At 39.4% G+C, this 18488-nt stretch overlaps 2 protein-coding genes across 8 annotated transcripts in view; one reads left to right on the top strand and one right to left on the bottom strand.

Annotated features, from left to right (window-relative positions):
* The window catches only part of trmt13 (tRNA methyltransferase 13 homolog), a 147569-nt gene that overhangs the window by 107635 nt on the left and 21446 nt on the right, over positions 1 to 18488 (bottom strand). The window lies entirely within an intron of this gene.
* The window catches only part of LOC109930050 (UDP-N-acetylglucosamine transporter-like), a 49454-nt gene that overhangs the window by 23630 nt on the left and 7336 nt on the right, over positions 1 to 18488 (top strand). For 5 of the 6 annotated variants that reach the window (XM_048602480.1, XM_048602483.1, XM_048602481.1 and 2 more), the window contains exons 6-7: positions 11066 to 11237; positions 16537 to 16655. In XM_048602480.1, coding sequence (XP_048458437.1) covers positions 11066 to 11237; positions 16537 to 16655 — 291 coding nt within the window. Of the gene's footprint in view, positions 1 to 11065; positions 11238 to 16536; positions 16679 to 18488 lie in introns of all 6 variants that reach the window. The other variant, XM_048602484.1, reaches the window with a different exon arrangement.

The raw sequence follows: 18488 nt of genomic DNA, 5'->3' as shown, positions 1-18488 counted from the left end.
GAGCTCCCTCTTTCCCTCCCTCCCACCTCCCCCAACTTAAAAAAAAATCTACAACACCTTGTTCTCTGGCTTTCTACTCATCCGGCACACCTTACCTTCATCTGCATCAATACACAACAACAGTGCCAACTTTTATCTTAATTGCTCCCTTTGTCTCACTGCTGCAGTTAATGACCCATAATGGTGCTGAGCAGGCCAAGGCGGCTGTGGCCAACATTCATCTCCTCACCAGCATTCCCTGTAATTTTGTTTCTGTTTTCTGACGTCTGTGTGCAACAGTGAGCACATGATTGGCAGTAGTTGCTCTAGGAAGGAATGCTGCATTGTGCTGGCTATGATATGCATGTGTTTGGCTACCTTCATGGACAAGTAGGTAGCTGCCATGCAAACGTGCACAGGTCTGCGAACCTGTACACCTTAGTTAGCATTAACAGTAAGGCAGCAGGGAGATGAGGGACTTTCACCTCACTGCAGGTGCCCCTTTCTCTTGAGATAGGGTGGTGCCAGCAGGCACCCAGCTGGAGGAGGAACCACACACACATCCTGAGAAGTCTACTCTATGGGCACCTCCACCTCCAACCTGCCTGTAACCCTCAAAACTGTGGAGTTTCAAGCTGAGGAGGATGAATCTGCATCTGGCCAAGACACATTCAGCACATTTGGGCCCTTTAGGTACGAACACTGTCAGGGTAGTCCACTCAACTCTAAGGTCAACAGGATCTCTCCAACCCAGTTGCAGAAATTGGGACTGCAACCAGATCAAATCGTAGAATCTCTATAGTGTAATGCAGGTCATTCGGCTCATCAAGTCCACACCACCCCTCCAAAGAGCATCCCACGCAGACCCATCCTCCTACCCTATCCCTGTACCCCTGCATTTCCCATGACTAATCAACCTAGTCTGCACCTCCCTAGACATGATGGGCAATGTAGCATGGCCAATCCACCTAACCTGCACATCATTGGACTGTGGGAAGAAACTGGAGCACCTGGAGGAAAAGAGAAGGAAAAGTCTGAGGGCATCTAGGTGGCAAGGTTGACATCCTATCTACAATGTAGTATCACATTTATAAATATATTGACACTTTACACCATTACCTATCTGAATGGCTGTCATTTTAGCTGGTGATACAAGAATAGAGCTACAGAGGCTACCCTCCCTCAGAGTCATCGATGTTAGAAACCTGACTGAAGGGGTGCTACTCTTTCCCAAATGCTATTCATGGCGTAACATGTCATTGTTAAATTTGGAGCATCAGATGTTGTGAAACCTTCACTTGTCAGTGTTAGCTCTTATTGCATAATAGGAACAGCATAGAAACAATAAAAGCTGTGTTCACATTTGGGATTAAAAAGGGGCTGCTTGCCTTTCTTATCATCAACAAATTTACAGTCATTGAGTTATAACTTCATCCAACAAAGTTTTAGTTCAGTGCTGTCTGTCTTGTTGCATCTTGTGTTGCTGTGCTCAAGCCTGGTTCCTCCTACAAAAAAATTACAGCACAGGAACAGTCCCTTCGGCCCTCCAGGCCTCCGCCGCCACATTTTGCCCTTCCATACTAAAACTGTCTTCACTTACAGGATCCGTACTCTTCTATTCCCTTCCTGTTCATATATTCGTCCAAGTGCTTCATGAATGCTGCTATTGTGTCTGCTTTCACCTCCTCCTTTGGCAACGTGTTCCAGGCACTCCCCACTCCTTGTGTGGAAAAACTTGTCTCGCACAAGTCTTTTAAACATCCTCCCTGTGTCCCCTAGTAATTGACCCTCCATTCTGGGAAAAAGCCTCATACTTTCCACTCTATCCATGCCATTCACAATCTTACAAACTTCTATTAGGTCACCCCTCAACTTCCAGCATTCCAGTGAAAACAAACCCAGTCTCGCCAACATTTTTTCATAGCTAAAACTCCCCCATGCCAGGAAACATCCTAGTAAACCTTTTCTGTATCCACTCCAAAGCATCCACATCCTTCTGGTAATGTGGTGACCAGAACTGTACGCAATATTCCAAGTGTGGCCTAACTAAAGTTCTATAAAGCTGCAGCATAACTAGTCTCCTTATACTCAATGCCCCTTCCAATGAAGGTAAGCATGCCATAAGCCTTTTTTTTACCACCTTATCTACTTGTGCTGCCACCTTCAGTAATCTGTGGACCTGCACACCCAGATCCCTCTTCATATCAGTACTCCTAAGGGTTCTGCCATTCACCATATAATTTCCACTTCTACTTAACCTTCCAAACACATCACCTCACGTTTGTGCAGATTAAATTCCACCTGCCAGTTTTCTGCCCATGCCTCCAACTGATCTGTATGCTGCTGTATCTTCTGATAATCCTCCTCACTCTCTGCAACTCCATCAATCTTTGTATCGTCTACAAACATACTAATTAGACCAGCTATGTTTTCCTCTAAATCACTTATGTAGACCACAAACAGCAGAGGTCCCAGCACTGATTCTTGTGGAACACCACTAGTAACAACCCTCCATTCCGAAAAGCGTCCTTCCACCGCTGCCCTCTGTCTCCTATGATCAGGCCAGTTCTATATCCATCTTGCCAGCTCACCTCTGGTACCATGTGACTTCACCTTTATTTCCAGTCTGCCATGAGGGACCTTGTCAGAGGCTTTACTAAAATCCATGTAGACAACACCAACGGCTTTTCCCTCATCAATCATCTTCGTCACCTCTTCAAAAATCTCAATCAAATTAGTGAGGCATGACCTCCCCCGCACAAAACCATGCTGTCTATCACTAATAAGTCCAAACGCTTCTAAATGCGTATAGATCTTGTCCCTGAGGATCTTTTCCAATAATTTCCCTACCACTGACATTAGACTCAGGCCTGTAATTTCAAGGATTATCCCTGATATCCTTCTTAAACAATGGGGCACCATTGGCTATTTTCCAGTCCTTTGGGACCTCATCTGTTGCCAGAGAGGATACAAAGATATCAGTCAATGCTCCAGTAATTTGTTCTTGTGCCTCCCTCAATATTCTGGGATCAATCCCATCGGGACCCAGAGACTTATCTATCTTAATTTTTTAAGACACATAGCATCTCTTTCTTTTTAATGCAACTTGGCTTAAAAATTCGACAATCCCTTCCTTCTTCAGTATTTCTCCTAGAAAGGCTGTTGCCATTCTGCTAGCACTTTGCTTTCCCATACATCCATTCTTTTCTGCTCCAGTTGTCCAGAGCACACCATGTAAGGATTACGTGGTGCATTCTGCCTCTAGTATACAGCAAACATCAGAATCACCTCATGAGGAGGCCTGTTATTTGCCCCACGGTGGCCCACGTGAAAGAATGGGCTGTGTTCTGTCTATCCTTGGCAACAATTTAGGTTTGTGCTACAGTAGACAGCCATGAGAGGGTATCCCTGGTCTCTGAACAGCCATCCTTGTAAGGCCACTCCCTTGATGACATGACAGCTTCAGGGTCTCTGGCAAAGACTTCTAAGATGTGGTAACGATCATCATAGATGACTTGCACATTACCCAAACACAATCTTTTCCTATTAATGAAGTCAGTCTCATTTATGATATGGAGGTCTCAACACGATCTGTGTACCATCTAAGTGGACTACACCTGTTCCCACAAATGACAGAGTTTTGTTCTTATGTGCCAACACATCACTTTCAGCATCTTGCTCATCTGGTGGAAATGACATTGAGGATGAATAACTTGTCAGCCTCCTGTATCTCCTCCACATCCTTCTGCAAATTCTTAATTTGGAAGCTATTCAGCAGCCATTGGAGGTTGCTGCTGTTCTTGAGTTGCACATGCAGAATTTTGAGATGCAAATGACTTTAATTTGAACCTGTGATTGCCTAATTAATGTAATTCCCCCTCAGAAGGCCTCATGTTGTACACAAGTAGAGCCTGCTGACAAAAATAACCTTACTTCGCCTACTTTGGGTGTGCTGGCAGCCATTTTCATGATCATTGTACATGTGAGAGTTGAATAGAGATGGAAGACCGTACAGCTAACACGCCAGAGAGAGTTGCAGGCTTTGTTTGTGACTGTAGGTGCACTATTACTCAGCCTTTCCCAAACCCTCGGGTTCCTTTCTGCATAGCCTGTCAATTCCATTAAGCTTGACATTCCCACATTCATATCCAAGCCCTTATTTAACTGTTCGTCTCCCCTCCCCCAGAGCTACTGCTTCCTAATGCCCAACATTGTTAAGGACCAGTATTCTTCTTTCTCTCCCCTGTGCCCTGTCCCCTCCCCACCTCCGGTGAAAGGCAGAGTAGTGTGACCATTGATGAACACCTCCATCACACATTGAGATGGATCCCCATATTCCTGAATATGACCAGGTCTCTTGGACTGAGATCAGCTGCTGTGCTTGACAGATTATAGCAGCACCCACTCACTGACCACACTCCCCTTGCCTGGACTGAGGAATATTTTCCCTTAAACTTTCAGACATCATCGTTTGCTTGAAACACACTTGATGTTTAGCTGTTGTACATGCTGAGGCTGTGAGGGTCCAGTTAGGTAGAAAGTAAGTGAACACAAAGAAAGAAGTTGAAGAGCCTTGAGATGCATCCTCTTCCAGTCAATGATGTGACTGCCTGTCCCTGTGCACAAAATACCTGGCAGCATCATTACCAAGAAATATCTAGTGATCTCCAAAGTGCAATACTGACGTGCTGAATTGTAGTATAAATGATTCTGAGATGTGCCATGATAATGTGGTAAGGTTTGCACTTTGCTGATGCTGCCACCCGTCGTTCAAGGTGAAGGCAGTCTCTGCCCATGGAGCATGCCTGAGAAGTTGCGAACCATTAGCCAAGATGGAAGCCCAAGAAATATGCCAGGAAACTACCATATAATCACTCAGACTTTCAAGTCACGAATTTGTGTCATCTAGTTTCTCTCCTGTATGGGGAAAATAGCAACTGGTATATAAATGATGTCTCAGGTTCGGTAATAATGAGGTGTTAATACTAGTAAATAGGCCCTTCACCACTCACGAGCAGGATTCTCATCTAACTCTTGATACGTTACCTGGAAAATCAGATTTCTTTTCTCAAAGATAGTAAGAACTGCCGATGCTGGAGTCTGTGATATCACAGTGTGGAGCTGGAGCAACACAGCAGGCCAGGCAGCATCAGAGGAGCAGGAAAGCTGATGTTTCAGGTTGGGACCCTTCTTCAGAAATGGGGGAGGGGAAGGGGGCTCTGAAATAAATAGATTCCCATTCTCACCAAATTTAATCAAAGTGGAGAATACGCATCAAGCTGTGAAGTTGTTAAAATCAATCCATCACTGGAACATTTGGCAGCCCCAGGATGGAAGTGTTAGCATGGGAGCAAGATATTTCATTGAAATGCAACTGAAAGATTTAATGAAGTGGGGTATAAAGGGATAAATCTAAATCCTTTGAGTACAAACTGTTAAGGTTAAGAGGAAGGTCAGAGAATACATGGAAAGAAGTGAGATAAGGAGGGATGGAGTCCAAAGGAAGGGAAGAAAGTTTCCAGAGGGGCATTGGTACCTGCAAGAATGACAAATTGTTGATTAACATGTGTTTGTGGAGGAGGAAATGGACCAATATATACCTCTACTTTATCTACTTCCTTTCAATTTTTAATGGTGTCTGAGAAACTGCTTAGTCTCCAAAAATCTTGCAGATTTTTAAAAAGATAATTAAACATTTGCGGATTAATTTAAATTGTAAAATTATCCAACACAGAGTGGAGACATTCATCATGTTGTGTCTGTATCAACTATTTAACAGAGCTGTCTCCATATTCCTGCAGATTATTTCTCTTCAGGTGATTCCACCATCTTGTCCGGTATTACATTTCAGATGTGTTAAAAAGTTCACTCATTAATTATTTTGCAAATTATTTTAAATCTGACATCTGATTACAGTATTACTGGCCAATGGAACTGATTTCTCCCAACATGCGTTATTAAAACTCCTCAATTTTCGATACTTGTAGGTCTTTCCTTAACTTTTTCACTGTATCCCTTCAATCTCTCCTCATAAACTGATACTAGTCATCCTTGGTAAAGCTTCTCTGCACACTCTTCAGGGCCTCAACAGCTTTCTTGGTTTGGTGCCTGGGAGAGTTTGCAATGCTGCAGCTGAGGCCAAACAAGCAGTAATCTGTGAAAATTTTCAGTGGCTCTTTCAGAAAGCCATTACCTTTATCGGTTTTCCCTGCTGCTTTCAAGGATTAATGAATATGTATCACTAGTTCGTCTGTTCTTGTATTCCTGTCAAAATTTTAGTTATGCTGCCACTTCATGTTGTTTCTCCTAAAGTTTGTGACTTCAGAATTTACCTATATTAAACTGAATCTGCTACGTCATTTCACTGGTGTGTGTTGTCCTGAATTTTGCTGCTCGCTATTTTCTATGTTGCAAAATTTTGTATCCATTGCAAAATTTGAAATACTACTCTCCAAACCCAAGTTCAGGTCAATTATAAATAACATCGAAAACAGTCAAAAAATCTATTCATCACTTTTGCGTGCCTGTTCTGTTGGACAATTATGCCATCGTTTAATACCCCGTGCTTCTGTTTTCTGAACATGTCTTTTATTTGATCCAGATTTTCAAAGGCATTTTGAGGACGTATTTACAACATGCACTGTACTAACTATAGTTGGTAAAGCTTCTTATTATTTTGTTTTTGTTTTTGGAAATGGCTGTACAGTTAATCCCTTCCAATTTATTTTTGCTGTTTTGTCACGTTTTATGAACTTAATGACAAAACAGTAGTCTGACTGATTTTTCAGCTTTCAGAGTAAACTGGGGAATACTATAGGCACCCTATGTCTTTAACACAGTGTGGTAAAGAATAGCTGTTAGTTGTGCACGTTGTCCCAGATGTATTAGATCTAAATTTGTAAGTTTCAGATTATAAGCGATCCCGTACTGCATTTAATGTATATATTTGCTGTCAACATTATAGAGTTGGAGAAAAAATGTGTCGTAATCAGTCCAATAGGAAATATGTCTGCAGTCAGTGTGCACCTTAATATAAACCTTGGAAACAACTAACTTGCGATACCAATATGTTGTTCAAAATGAACTCTAATTGCAAAGGTGTAGAGTAAATGAAGCAGCCCTCCAATCCTAAGATATTCATGTGTCTCTAATTCTGGCCTCTTGTACATCCTGAAGTAATTAATTCACCATTTGGTGCCAGTGACTTTTTGCTGCCTACGTTCTAAGCTCTGGAATTTCCTGATCAGACCCCTCTGGCCTCATTAAAAATATCACCAATTCCAACTTTTGTTTTTAAGTATTAGTCCAAAAAAAAAATTCTGTACTTTCATAAAGCCTTTCAAATCCTTAAGATCTCACAAATGACTTCACAGTTAATGAAGTACTTTTGAAGTTTAGTCTTAACAGTGTAAAGCCTTTTATTATCCAGTGTGCTTGGGGAATGGATGGTGCCAGTTAATCAACACGTTTACTGATGGAATACAGTGCAATACTTTGTAGCATGAACTTTCAAAGAATAAAGTATAAAATGATATGCAGGTACGTAGGAAGTAAGGAACAGTTTTTTTTAAACTTCTAAGCTCCAGTACATTAAAATTAAGTAGAAAATAATGCAGTACATAGGTACTCGAGGAACTAATCTTCACCCACTCTTACAACTGTCCCTGAAGATGTAGAAGGCATAGGAAATTGCTCAGAATATATACTACCTTTTCCTAACTACTATCAGTTCTGGACTCAAAACATTTCTGTGCTTTCTCTCCAAAGATGCTGCCAGACCTGCTGAGTTTCTCCAGTAATTCGTTTTTGTTTCCGATTTCCAGCATCCACAGTTCTTTGTTACATTAACACCTGGACAACATTGGGTTTGAACTGACAAGTGGCAAAAAACATTAATCCCACACAAGTCACAGGCAATGACCATCTCCAACAACAGACAATCTAACCATTGCCCCTTGATGGCACTACCATCATCAAATTCCCTAGTATCAAACCCTGAGGGTAACTGTTAACCAGGAATTGAACTGGACCAGCCTTATAAATACTGCAGCCACAAGAGCATGTCAGTGGCTAGGAATTCTGCACTGAGTAACTCATCTTTTGACTCCCTAAAACCTTTCTATCATGTACAAAACACAAATTAGTAGTATAATTGAATACTCTGTACTTGCCCGGATGAGTGCATTTCCAACTACTTGAAGCTTGACACCATCCAGATCAAAGCAGCCGGTTTGATTGACACCACATCCATAAACATTCACTTCCTCCTGCACTGACGCTCATTACTAAGTGTGTACAATCTCCATATAAACTGTAGCAAATCGCCAGGGCTGCTTAGATAGCACCTTCCAAACCCACAACCTCAGCCATCTCGAAGGACAGGGGCACCAGACACGTGGAGACACCACCACCTGGAAGTTCACCTCCAAGCCACTCACCATCCTAACTTGGAAATGTATTGCTGTTCCTTCAGTGTCATTGGGTCAAAAGCCCAGAACTCCCTCCATAAAGATATTGTAGGTCTACCTACAGAAAATGGACTGCAGTGGTTCAAGGAGGTAGCTCAGCACCGCCTTCTTAAGTGCAACAGAGGATGTGTAATAATATCACTGCCCGTATCGAATGAATGAATAAAAGAAAAGGAGAACATTCACCACTTCTGTACTTTCAAATAATGTATTCATTTTAGGTTTGTACATTTAAATTCTTCTTAATCATCTTTAGAAGAGCGTTCTGTAAATGTAATGCTTGGTAACAGTTTTCTTCAAGCCCTCCCCAACATTGCACATGTTACTGAATTCCAAGAACAGGCCTGTTTCAAAAACTAACAATTTTTATGCCAGAAATCAGTTGAAAATTTTGTTTGGTGTTTTCATGCTGATGGACTCACTAATGAACTCAGTTTTGTATACCATTTCATATCTTTAATTTCATATTCACAATGTACATGGCTCTTAACTGTCTTCTGAAATGGCTTAGAGAACTAAATGAACTCTAAGTTGAAGTAGGCAAATCTGCCCCTCAAGTCTGCTCCACTATTTAACACAATTGTGCCTGATTTCATCTCAGCTCAACTCCACTTTCCTGCCTGCTCTCCTGTAACCCTTCACCTGTTACTAATTAAAAATCTCTCTCCTCCTTAAATCTCCACAGTGACCCAGTGTCCATCATCATGGGTAGTGAATTCCATATATTCATAATACTTTGTTAGAGTCAAACAGATGAGGAGAAATTATTTCTATGACCCTAAGTCTGACATTCCTTTTCTAAAAGTATGACCTCTCATTTCTAGATTGCTCTGCATGGGATAACATCCTTTCCATGTCTACTTTGTCAGATCTCTTTAGCATCTTTATAATTCAATTGGATCTTCACTCATTCTTCTCATCTCCAGAAAGTATAACAAGTCAGTTCATGGACAATGAATGTCAATCTTGCCAGTAAGACCCACATCCCATATGAGAATAAAGGATTACATCCTGGCCCCCATAGGTTGAATTAATGAGATTACATCAGGAGACAGGAAATTGGTAAGAATATTACAGGTCACTAACTTGGATTCGTCAGGGTGAGCTTGATTGACTAGCACTGAATGGCCTCACTATCTTCAAGCTTGTTTGTTTTTGTAAATTGGTATTCCACTATGAGTTTAAAACCATTATGAAACTATCCTTGAAACATTTCGTTGTCAATCCATTAGTTTGCACGGCTTGGCAAGTTGTAAATTATAGGTGACTGTAAAATCTATAAATGACAGAGGATGCTTAAATTTTCCAAATGCTGAAAGTTTCATGTGAGCCTGCAGCATTTGTAAACATGAGCACTGTAATTTTATCTTTTATTAAAATTAGTAGAACCAAATTCACTTGCACCTGCCAGGTAGTTTTCTGGCAAACGTAGCCAATGTACACCTGTTTCACATGCATTATAAGTTTGATCAAGGGATAGATTATGTTCACAAATTAACTTAAACTTTTCATGGTATTCTTCTGTAGCTACATGAGCGACTGATTTTTTTAATTAATTGGATACATCCAGCTTTCCAATACTATGACTAAGTTTAAAATGCAAAAGCTACCCATCAAAAATGCACACAATTTAATTGATTTCTTATCCTAATTATTCTTTTTTTTTTGTCTTTTCAATAAGCAATGAGCTAGGGATATGTACTGAATATTTTTACAAAAAATATTTGTATAAAACACTGCTCTAACTTGGGTGCATGTAGAGTACAACATCCATCAATAGCTTATTTGATTCAGACCTAGCAAAAAATTGCAACAGTTGTTCTTTTTGACCCTTGATGATTGATATCACCAATGAGCCAACTTTATATTCTTTGATCAAAAGCCTCCAATTCTCACCCTTTTAATACATGTACAGATGTCAGTTTTCTGCTTGGTGTCAACACAGTTCTATTGTGCTTCCATTGGGTGCCATAATGGCGGGATGGGGTTTATGATTGATACAATGGAAACGTTAGAAATTACAACAGCAGTTACAAACAAGAAGAGCTACCAATGTCTTTGCCAGAAGCTTGCCTAGTCTTATAAAGCTCTCTGCAAAATATCTGGCTCTGATTGGCAGAGTAACAATTCATACTACAAGAATATCAGAAATTCCAGTTGGTAGAGTGCCAGATTACACAAAGTTCACTGTAATTTTTAGACAAATGTGACAGCTGCTTTTGAAAACAACGACAACCTAGAAACAGCATGAGTTAAATGACTATTCGGTTTGTTTTTGATAGTGTTTAGTTCTGGGAAAAAATTTGCCATGGCACCATGTGAACTCCCTGTCCTTCATCGAAAGCTTCTACAGCCTTCCAATAGTAGACCCCTGACAATTCATCAAAAAGCTAGCACCTTCAGTGATGCAGCATTGTATCAAAGTCTTGGCCTAGAATACATGCTTAGATTATACACCAGGGCCTGAATCCACAACCTTCTGACTGAGATGAGAACGCTATCATTGGAACTGAGTTGACATCTCTCTTCATTTTTCTACAGTAACATACGTTGTAAGTAACACATTTTATTATGCTTGTTTTCCACATGCTAAATTAAAATTATCTAATCTGTTTTAGTGGCCGACAGACACCATGGAAGAGGTAAAGCAGGAGCTCTCTGCAGGTTCGCAGTTTGTGGGTTTGATAGCTGTGCTCAGTGCTTGTTTATCCAGTGGATTTGCAGGAGTTTACTTTGAGAAAATCCTAAAGGGGACAAAACAGTCAGTTTGGATTAGAAACATTCAATTAGGTGAGTAAAGTATGACCAAATCTGAATATTTCTATTTTGACCTATGATTGCAGTCCTGAAATGCAACTCAAATGTACGATACCAATAATATAAAGGTAAACATTTATGTATAAAAATGGTTATTTATAATTAACTTGCATATGTTTACCAGGGACCAATCGTAATGCTCCTAGCGAAATATTGCTCTAGGTCTTTGTTCACTCTTAACTCGAGCCACTTGGTTCTTTTTGAGGCCAGTTTTTATGTCAACCATTTTTTCAATTCCTTGCATCTGTGGAACAACACCACCCTGATGCGCTAGCAGTGATCAAGACAGTAGCTATGAATCCAGCATGACCGAACAGATCTTGGGCAAAGTTGTCTCATTTTCCCAAAACCCTCACTCCAGTATGTTTCTTTTTAACCTGTGTGGTGTTGTAGCGCCAGGGGGCACCAGAAAAATATTGTGATAACTCAGTGTTCTTTTTAGCAAGATAAGAATATAGAAATGAGAGCTGATTGTTTAAACTGATTTCTTTATCAGCTTAATTGCAGTGTTACAGATGCGAAGAAATTGATATGCTGTACATGAAGTAGTGCTTTTGATGATAACCATGATATTGAATCAAACAAACAGAAGTAGATCTCTTAGAAAAATAACAACATAACACCATATCAAATGGATAGTGTAACTTTTAGGAAGCACCTACCCAAGTGCATGCATATCTTCTTTTGAAGATGGTGGGACGAGTTAAGATACTATTTAAGAAAATTTTAAAAGTGAGGTAGAGCATGAAGTACGGAATTGAGGTAAACCCTTGTAAACCATTGGTTAGTCCCCAGTTGGACAATTTTGTCTAATTCAGGCACTATAATTTAGGAAGGATGTCAAGGTCTGAGATTTGCAGAAGACACTTACTATAACAAAACCCTGGAAGAGGGACATCAATAAATGGAGAGACCAAAAACTTTGGGTTGGCCTCCTTCAAGGGGAGAAGATTAATATGAGATTTGAGAGATGTATTCATGATCTTGAATGATTCAGATATAGTAAATAAAGAAAAACTATTTCTAGTGGCAGAGGGATCTAGGGCCATAAGCAATATGGGATGGGAAGAATTAATCAGTGAAATTTTATGATCTGAATTACAGTATATGGAAGGATTCAGCAGAAATCTTTGAAAGGAAACCAGTTACATATTTAATGATGAGGCATGTAGCTAATTGTGTAGCTTCTCTAAAGTGATAGGACAGGCATAGCCTCATTCTATGCTATATCATTCTATGATTCTATAATAATATCTAAACTTATTTAATCCTATTTACACTTGGTTAATCTTGTTAGTTTAGTAAAGATAGAATAAGTAGGCCAGAGATAAAGTAACTTCATATTTCAGGCAGGATAAAGATAGTGGGTTTAAAAGTTACATAATTAATTCTAGTTGAACAGCACAAGCCAAAGCTAACATTATGCTACAGAATTCTGGGTTGGAATTTGGGATAGACTGAGGTTTCAGTGCTCGTTTTTGTACCAGGGATGAATGTTCGAAACACAAGATTGTCATTTTGAAGTTCAGTAAAGGTTAAAGAAACGTACCCGCAGACAACCCCCCAAAACATATGCCAACTTTGCTGTAGAACATCACACATTGCAATCGAGTTCAAATTTATGAAAGTAAAATGAAATAGGGCAAATGCTGGGAATCTGAAATAAAAACTAAAAAAAAAAATGGTGGAAATAGCAGATCAGGCAACATTTGTAGAGAGAGAAAAACCAGAGTTAATAGGTCATCTCAACCTGAAATATTATCAGAACTGAAAAAAGTAGAAATGTAGGAGCCTTTAAACCATTCTAAGGCAGGGTGTTGAAGATTGAACAACAAAAGGAGCGAAGCTCTGCAATAGCGTGCAGGGCAGAATAACAAAATATTTAATGATGTAACAACAAAAGAGAGTGGTGGTGGGTGTAGTACAGATGCAAAAGTTGTATCTGATTTAATGCATGAATGACGACATTTCAACCCCACCAAAAGAAATCCTTAATGGGAAAAGATCACACGCACGCACATGCATGAAGGCAGAGTTTATTGTTATTGAACTCCATGTTGTGTCCAGAAGGCTGTAATATATAAAGTCCAAAGATATGGCGCTGTTCTTTGAACTTCCAAAGCGTATCACTAGACTGTGATTTTGAATGTGGAATGAATGTTAACCAGGAGATTAGGGAAGACTGTCTCCTGCTCTTCTTCAAGACAGTGACCTGGATCTTTTATGCCCAGCTGGCAGGGTGGATGGGATCTTAGTTTAATATCTTACCTGAAAGACAGCACTTCCAGCTGTGTAGCACTCCCTCAAACCTGCACATGACTGTCTTGATTTCCATGTTTAAATCCTGAAATGGAACTTGATCTTATGACTTGGGGAGAGTGCAGACAACTGAGCCACAGCTGCCATCTGAATAGGAATAAGGAGGGAAGATTGCTATAGCATGAAACTAATAAATGAAATATAATTGCACCCCTTTGCAGAGTAATGAGGAAGACCTACATGGACATGCCTGAAGTTGTTGGGAACAATATGACGCTAATTTATGTGTCCGAGAAGGAAAAAATTAAAGCAATATATATATATATATGGCAGCTCTAGTACTGTAACTCCAACCTGAATAAATAAAAAAAGTCTCACAACACCAGTTTATAGTCCAACAGGTTTATTTGAAATCTCAAGCTTTCGGAGAGCTGCTCCTTCATCAGGTGAAGTGGAGGGAAGTGCACAGGCACAAAATTTATAGGCGGAGAGATAATTGCAGGTAATTAAGAGTGTGAAAAGATGGTGGGAATGGAATGTCGACTGGCTGAATAACAAGTCTTTGTGGGTGATCAAAAATGTCAAATGGTATGAGTAAAGTCTCAACAGCTGAATAGCTGGTGAAGGGAAGACCTATGATCTGATTATTCAAGGCAGAAAAATAATTACAAAAAATCAAAAGTAATGTGGTGCTAGAGACAAACCAAATGGCTGGAATAAGATGATAAGTATAAGCGTCGCAAGATGAGAGTCTAACAAAAGTAACAAGTAATACAAAACTGTACAAACTAATTAAGTTAGTGAGATAATTACACGTTATCAAGGTGATGGTGTCAAAACAGAATGGTAAAGAAGATTTTACAAACGCAACAATATGGTAAGGTTACATGTGGCGTGCCATGAACCCAAGATCATGGCTAAGGCTGTCCTCATGGGTACCATCAGTTTCTCCTCGGCACTTCTGCATTGTTGTGTCTTGAAGGCTGCCTTGGAGGACACTTACCCATAGATCGGATGCTGAATGTTCTTGACCACTGAAGTGTTCCCTGACTGGGAGGGATCTCTCCTGCCTGGCACTTGTTGCGCAGGGTCCGTTCATCTGTTCTCATAGATCTGTATGGTCTTGCCGATATACCATGGCTGGGGACATCCTTTCCTACAGCATATGCAGCCTTCGCCATGTCATTGATGATGACGACAAACATCTCACCAAGGCCATCCCTACACCTTCACTTCAAACAGCCGCCTAACCTCAAACAGACCACTTCGCAGCAAACTACCCAGCCTTCAGGAAAACAGTGACCGCAACACTGCACAACCCTGCTGTGACAACCTCTGCAAGACATGCCAAAGCGTCGACATGGATACTTCCATCACATGTGGGAACATCACCCACCACGTACACAGTAGGTACTCGTACTCAGTCAGTGTTGCCTACCTCATACGCTGCAGGAAAGCATGTTATTCCAGCCACTTGGTTTGTCTCTATTACCATCTTATTTTTGATTTTTTTTATAATTATCCCTCTGACTTAATTAATTGAATCATAGGTAATCTCTTCACTTGCTATTCAGCTGTTGACGCTTTACTCACACTTTGATACTTTTCATCACTTGCAAAAACTTGTTATTCAGCCTGTCGGCACTACACTCACATCATTTGTACTATCTTTTGACACACTTTCATCTGATGAAGCAGCACTCTGAAAGCTTGTGATTTCGTATAAACCTGTTGGACTGTGACCTGGTGTCGTGTGACTTCTGACTGTCCACCCTAGTCTGACACTGGCACCTCCACATCATGAATAAAAATAGTGGCTGTATGGCCTCACAACAAATTTAATACAGCCAAAATGATCGCGCAACATGGTCGCTCAGTGGTTAGTGCTGCTGCCTCACAATGCTAGGGATCTTGGGCAACTGTCTGTGTGGATATCGCACACTCTCGTTGTGTCTGCGTGGGTTTCCTCCGGGTGCTCTGGTTTCCTCCCACAGTCCAGAGATGTGCAGGTTAGGTGGATTGACCATGCTAAACTGCCCATAGTGTCCAGGCATGTGTGGATTAGCCATGAGAAAAGCAGGGTAATGGGGATTGGGTAGGGGGTGGGTCTGGGTGGGATGCCCCTTGGAGGATGGCTGTGGACTCAATGGGCCAAATGGCCTGCTTCCACACTGTAGGGATTCTATGATCTAACTTTTACATTTGAATTAAGTTTGAAAATATTCAACGTAAAATATGATACATCAAATAGGTTTAAGACATTTCTGGATGTGTGTGCTGCAAATTCATCCACTAAAAAACAGAAATATGTGTTTATCTTTCCTCTCAACCTGTTATACATGCTTGGAATATAAAATTTGACAGTTTTGTCATAGTTATTTTTAAGATGGATGTGTCAGTGGAGTGAGCCATGAGCCTTCTAAAACAAAGTAATTAAAAGTAAAATTTGCTCGAGAGCGTCAAGATTTTGCTTCAATAAAATTAGATGCACCCGTTCTGCTTTGACATCATCTTGTCAGATTGTATAATCTCTGCTTAGATAATAGAATAAGTAAGAAAATATTTTGATTGCGGTGCTGTTGTAGTATTTAAATCTTAAAGCCTGTACGCATTTTTAAACGCTTGTCATGTGTAGACCAAGTGCTTTATGATTTTGTCTTTATAAACCTTCAGGAAGTGAAAGTGAAAGCAATGTAACTATCTTGTATTCAATGCCACAAATGATTTAAAGGTCTTAAGGAGTCAGCTGGTCTCCTATATAGAAGTTTCATCTTTTGAATAAAATTTTGAATGTGACCATTCAGCTGTAACTGATGTTTCAAGTGTTCCATTCACATACAAGATATAAGGATGATGGTGATTGACATTGACACTGACACTGAATTAATACAAATAATTCAGAAAAATCAAGAAAAATGAGACTATACTTCCCTATTATAATTCAATAAAAATATTAGGTGCATGAAATAGCTAAAAGGAATATCATAATGGGTTGATATTTTCTTATCTTTAGGTTTGTTCGGAAGTATATTTGGAATCATGGGTGTATATGTATATGATGGGCAACGAGTAAAAGAACATGGACTCTTCCAGGGGTACAACAAATTCACTTGGATTGTTGTCACTCTACAGGTTTGAATTTAATCTTAATGCAGGTATTGTTGAAAATGACATATTTTTGAAGCTTTTTATCTTGCACTCCATAAGACGGTTCGTAAGGCTACCAAAGTAAAGGGAAAACAACATTCATGCTGTAGAAGAAGACTGACAATTAGTTGAATTCTGTTTGGTAGAGATGTTGTCATTGAGAATGCACCAGTTAGATAGTGACTGACAGCTAACTGCTAGGTTTATTCAAATTGAAATCGAGCAAGTTGACTCTCCGATCAAAGCATTTCTTTGAGGAATGAACCAAAGAGTGATTGTCATCTATTTTGTTGAGTTGAAATAGATACAGTGTGTACATATTCTTTCTGTTTTAAAAGTCAGGGCCCTGTCCACTATTACATAGTTCCCAGTATATGCAGGTGCATCATACTCTTAAACCAACTTTCTAATCAATCTGCCCTCTCCTCTCCTATAAACATAAATGTTGTTTTCCCTTTATGTCGGCATTCTTGCAAACTATCCTGATGAGTAGACAATGAAAAACTTTGACAAAATATGGTTTTTTTTTTCAACAATACTCAAGTTCTGTACACCCAAACAACAACAAAATGCAGATGATCAAATATTGAAACCTAAGGGGAGATTTTAATTAAAATTAATTAAATAAATGTCCCCAATCTCTCAGAGGTTCCTCAGTGGACCTGAAGATGGAAAAATGTGCAGGGACTAGCACCAAGTTGAGGCTTCTTCCAAATGTTGCTTTGGATTTGTTTTAGTGGAAATTTTTTTTTTATTATATTGCAGCTATCCTTTTGAGTAGATTTTTAAACAGTTCCAATTAGAGAGAAACTGAAGTCACGTAAATGTTTTTGCACCCATTTAGTGTTCTGCCACTAAAATAGAATAATCTCTTTTGAAGAACTAAAAGGAGAAAATAAACAACTTATTTGTTAACTGGGGCCAGTAGAAACTGAAAAGGGATTTGTAAATTAGTTATGATCTCAGCTAATGTTATTAGTGGACAAAGCAGATCCCAGACTGAAATATAAGTTAACAATGCTACAGATTTTGCTTTAACAAAAGAGATGAAGATAAAATTAAATGAATCAAATTTATCCACTTATACATTCGAAGATTTTAAAACTACACAGTAAAATGTATTATCCCATTAATCATTAAAAAAAAACTCCTTTATAAATTGAAACAAAAAATAAAAGTGTTTGTGCTATACCCAAAAGCATCACTTTAACAGTACTCACACCAGAGTCCTTGTCTCTAATACCTCGATAGGTTTAATTCACTTGTGACTTTGATCTATAGACTGGAACTGTAGATATCATCTTCCTGGATCAATTATATACCTGTGCTTAAACATATGCAATTTTAAGTAACTTCTTTAGGATTTTATCCCAACACTTCTGGTCTGGAACCATCATGAACTCTTTTATATAATCTAGCTTCCCTGTATCCTTCACTTCTTTTTAGGAGCGCTGTTGAGTACAAGACTCTTCATCAAAGGTCTTTGCAGGACTGCTCCAAAACTCTACTGGAAAGAAAATCTCTCTAAGATACAAGCTATTAAGTTTTTTTTTTCAAAAAAAAACTTTCCTAACCTTATCAACTGGAGTTTGTTTATCTTGTTCAGTTGTAAAAACTGTACCAATGTGTACAAATCCAATTAATTCTGCAGTAGGTCTCAAAAAGTATGTAAAATGAAATCACTATGGCTACAGAAATATTTACAAGTTAATTATTCATTTCAGATACACAGAAAACCCATCTTACGAACTTAAAGGTCAAATTTCCAATGGTATGGAAAATCATATACAAATCACACAGCCTGCATCACCTAGTATG

This window comes from Rhincodon typus, chromosome 10 (genome assembly GCF_021869965.1).
Source record: "Rhincodon typus isolate 14 chromosome 10, sRhiTyp1.1, whole genome shotgun sequence".
In the NCBI taxonomy this organism is placed as follows: Eukaryota; Metazoa; Chordata; class Chondrichthyes; order Orectolobiformes; family Rhincodontidae; genus Rhincodon; species Rhincodon typus.
Note: the sequence above shows the minus strand (reverse complement) of the source record. Positions and strands in the feature narration are given on the sequence as shown.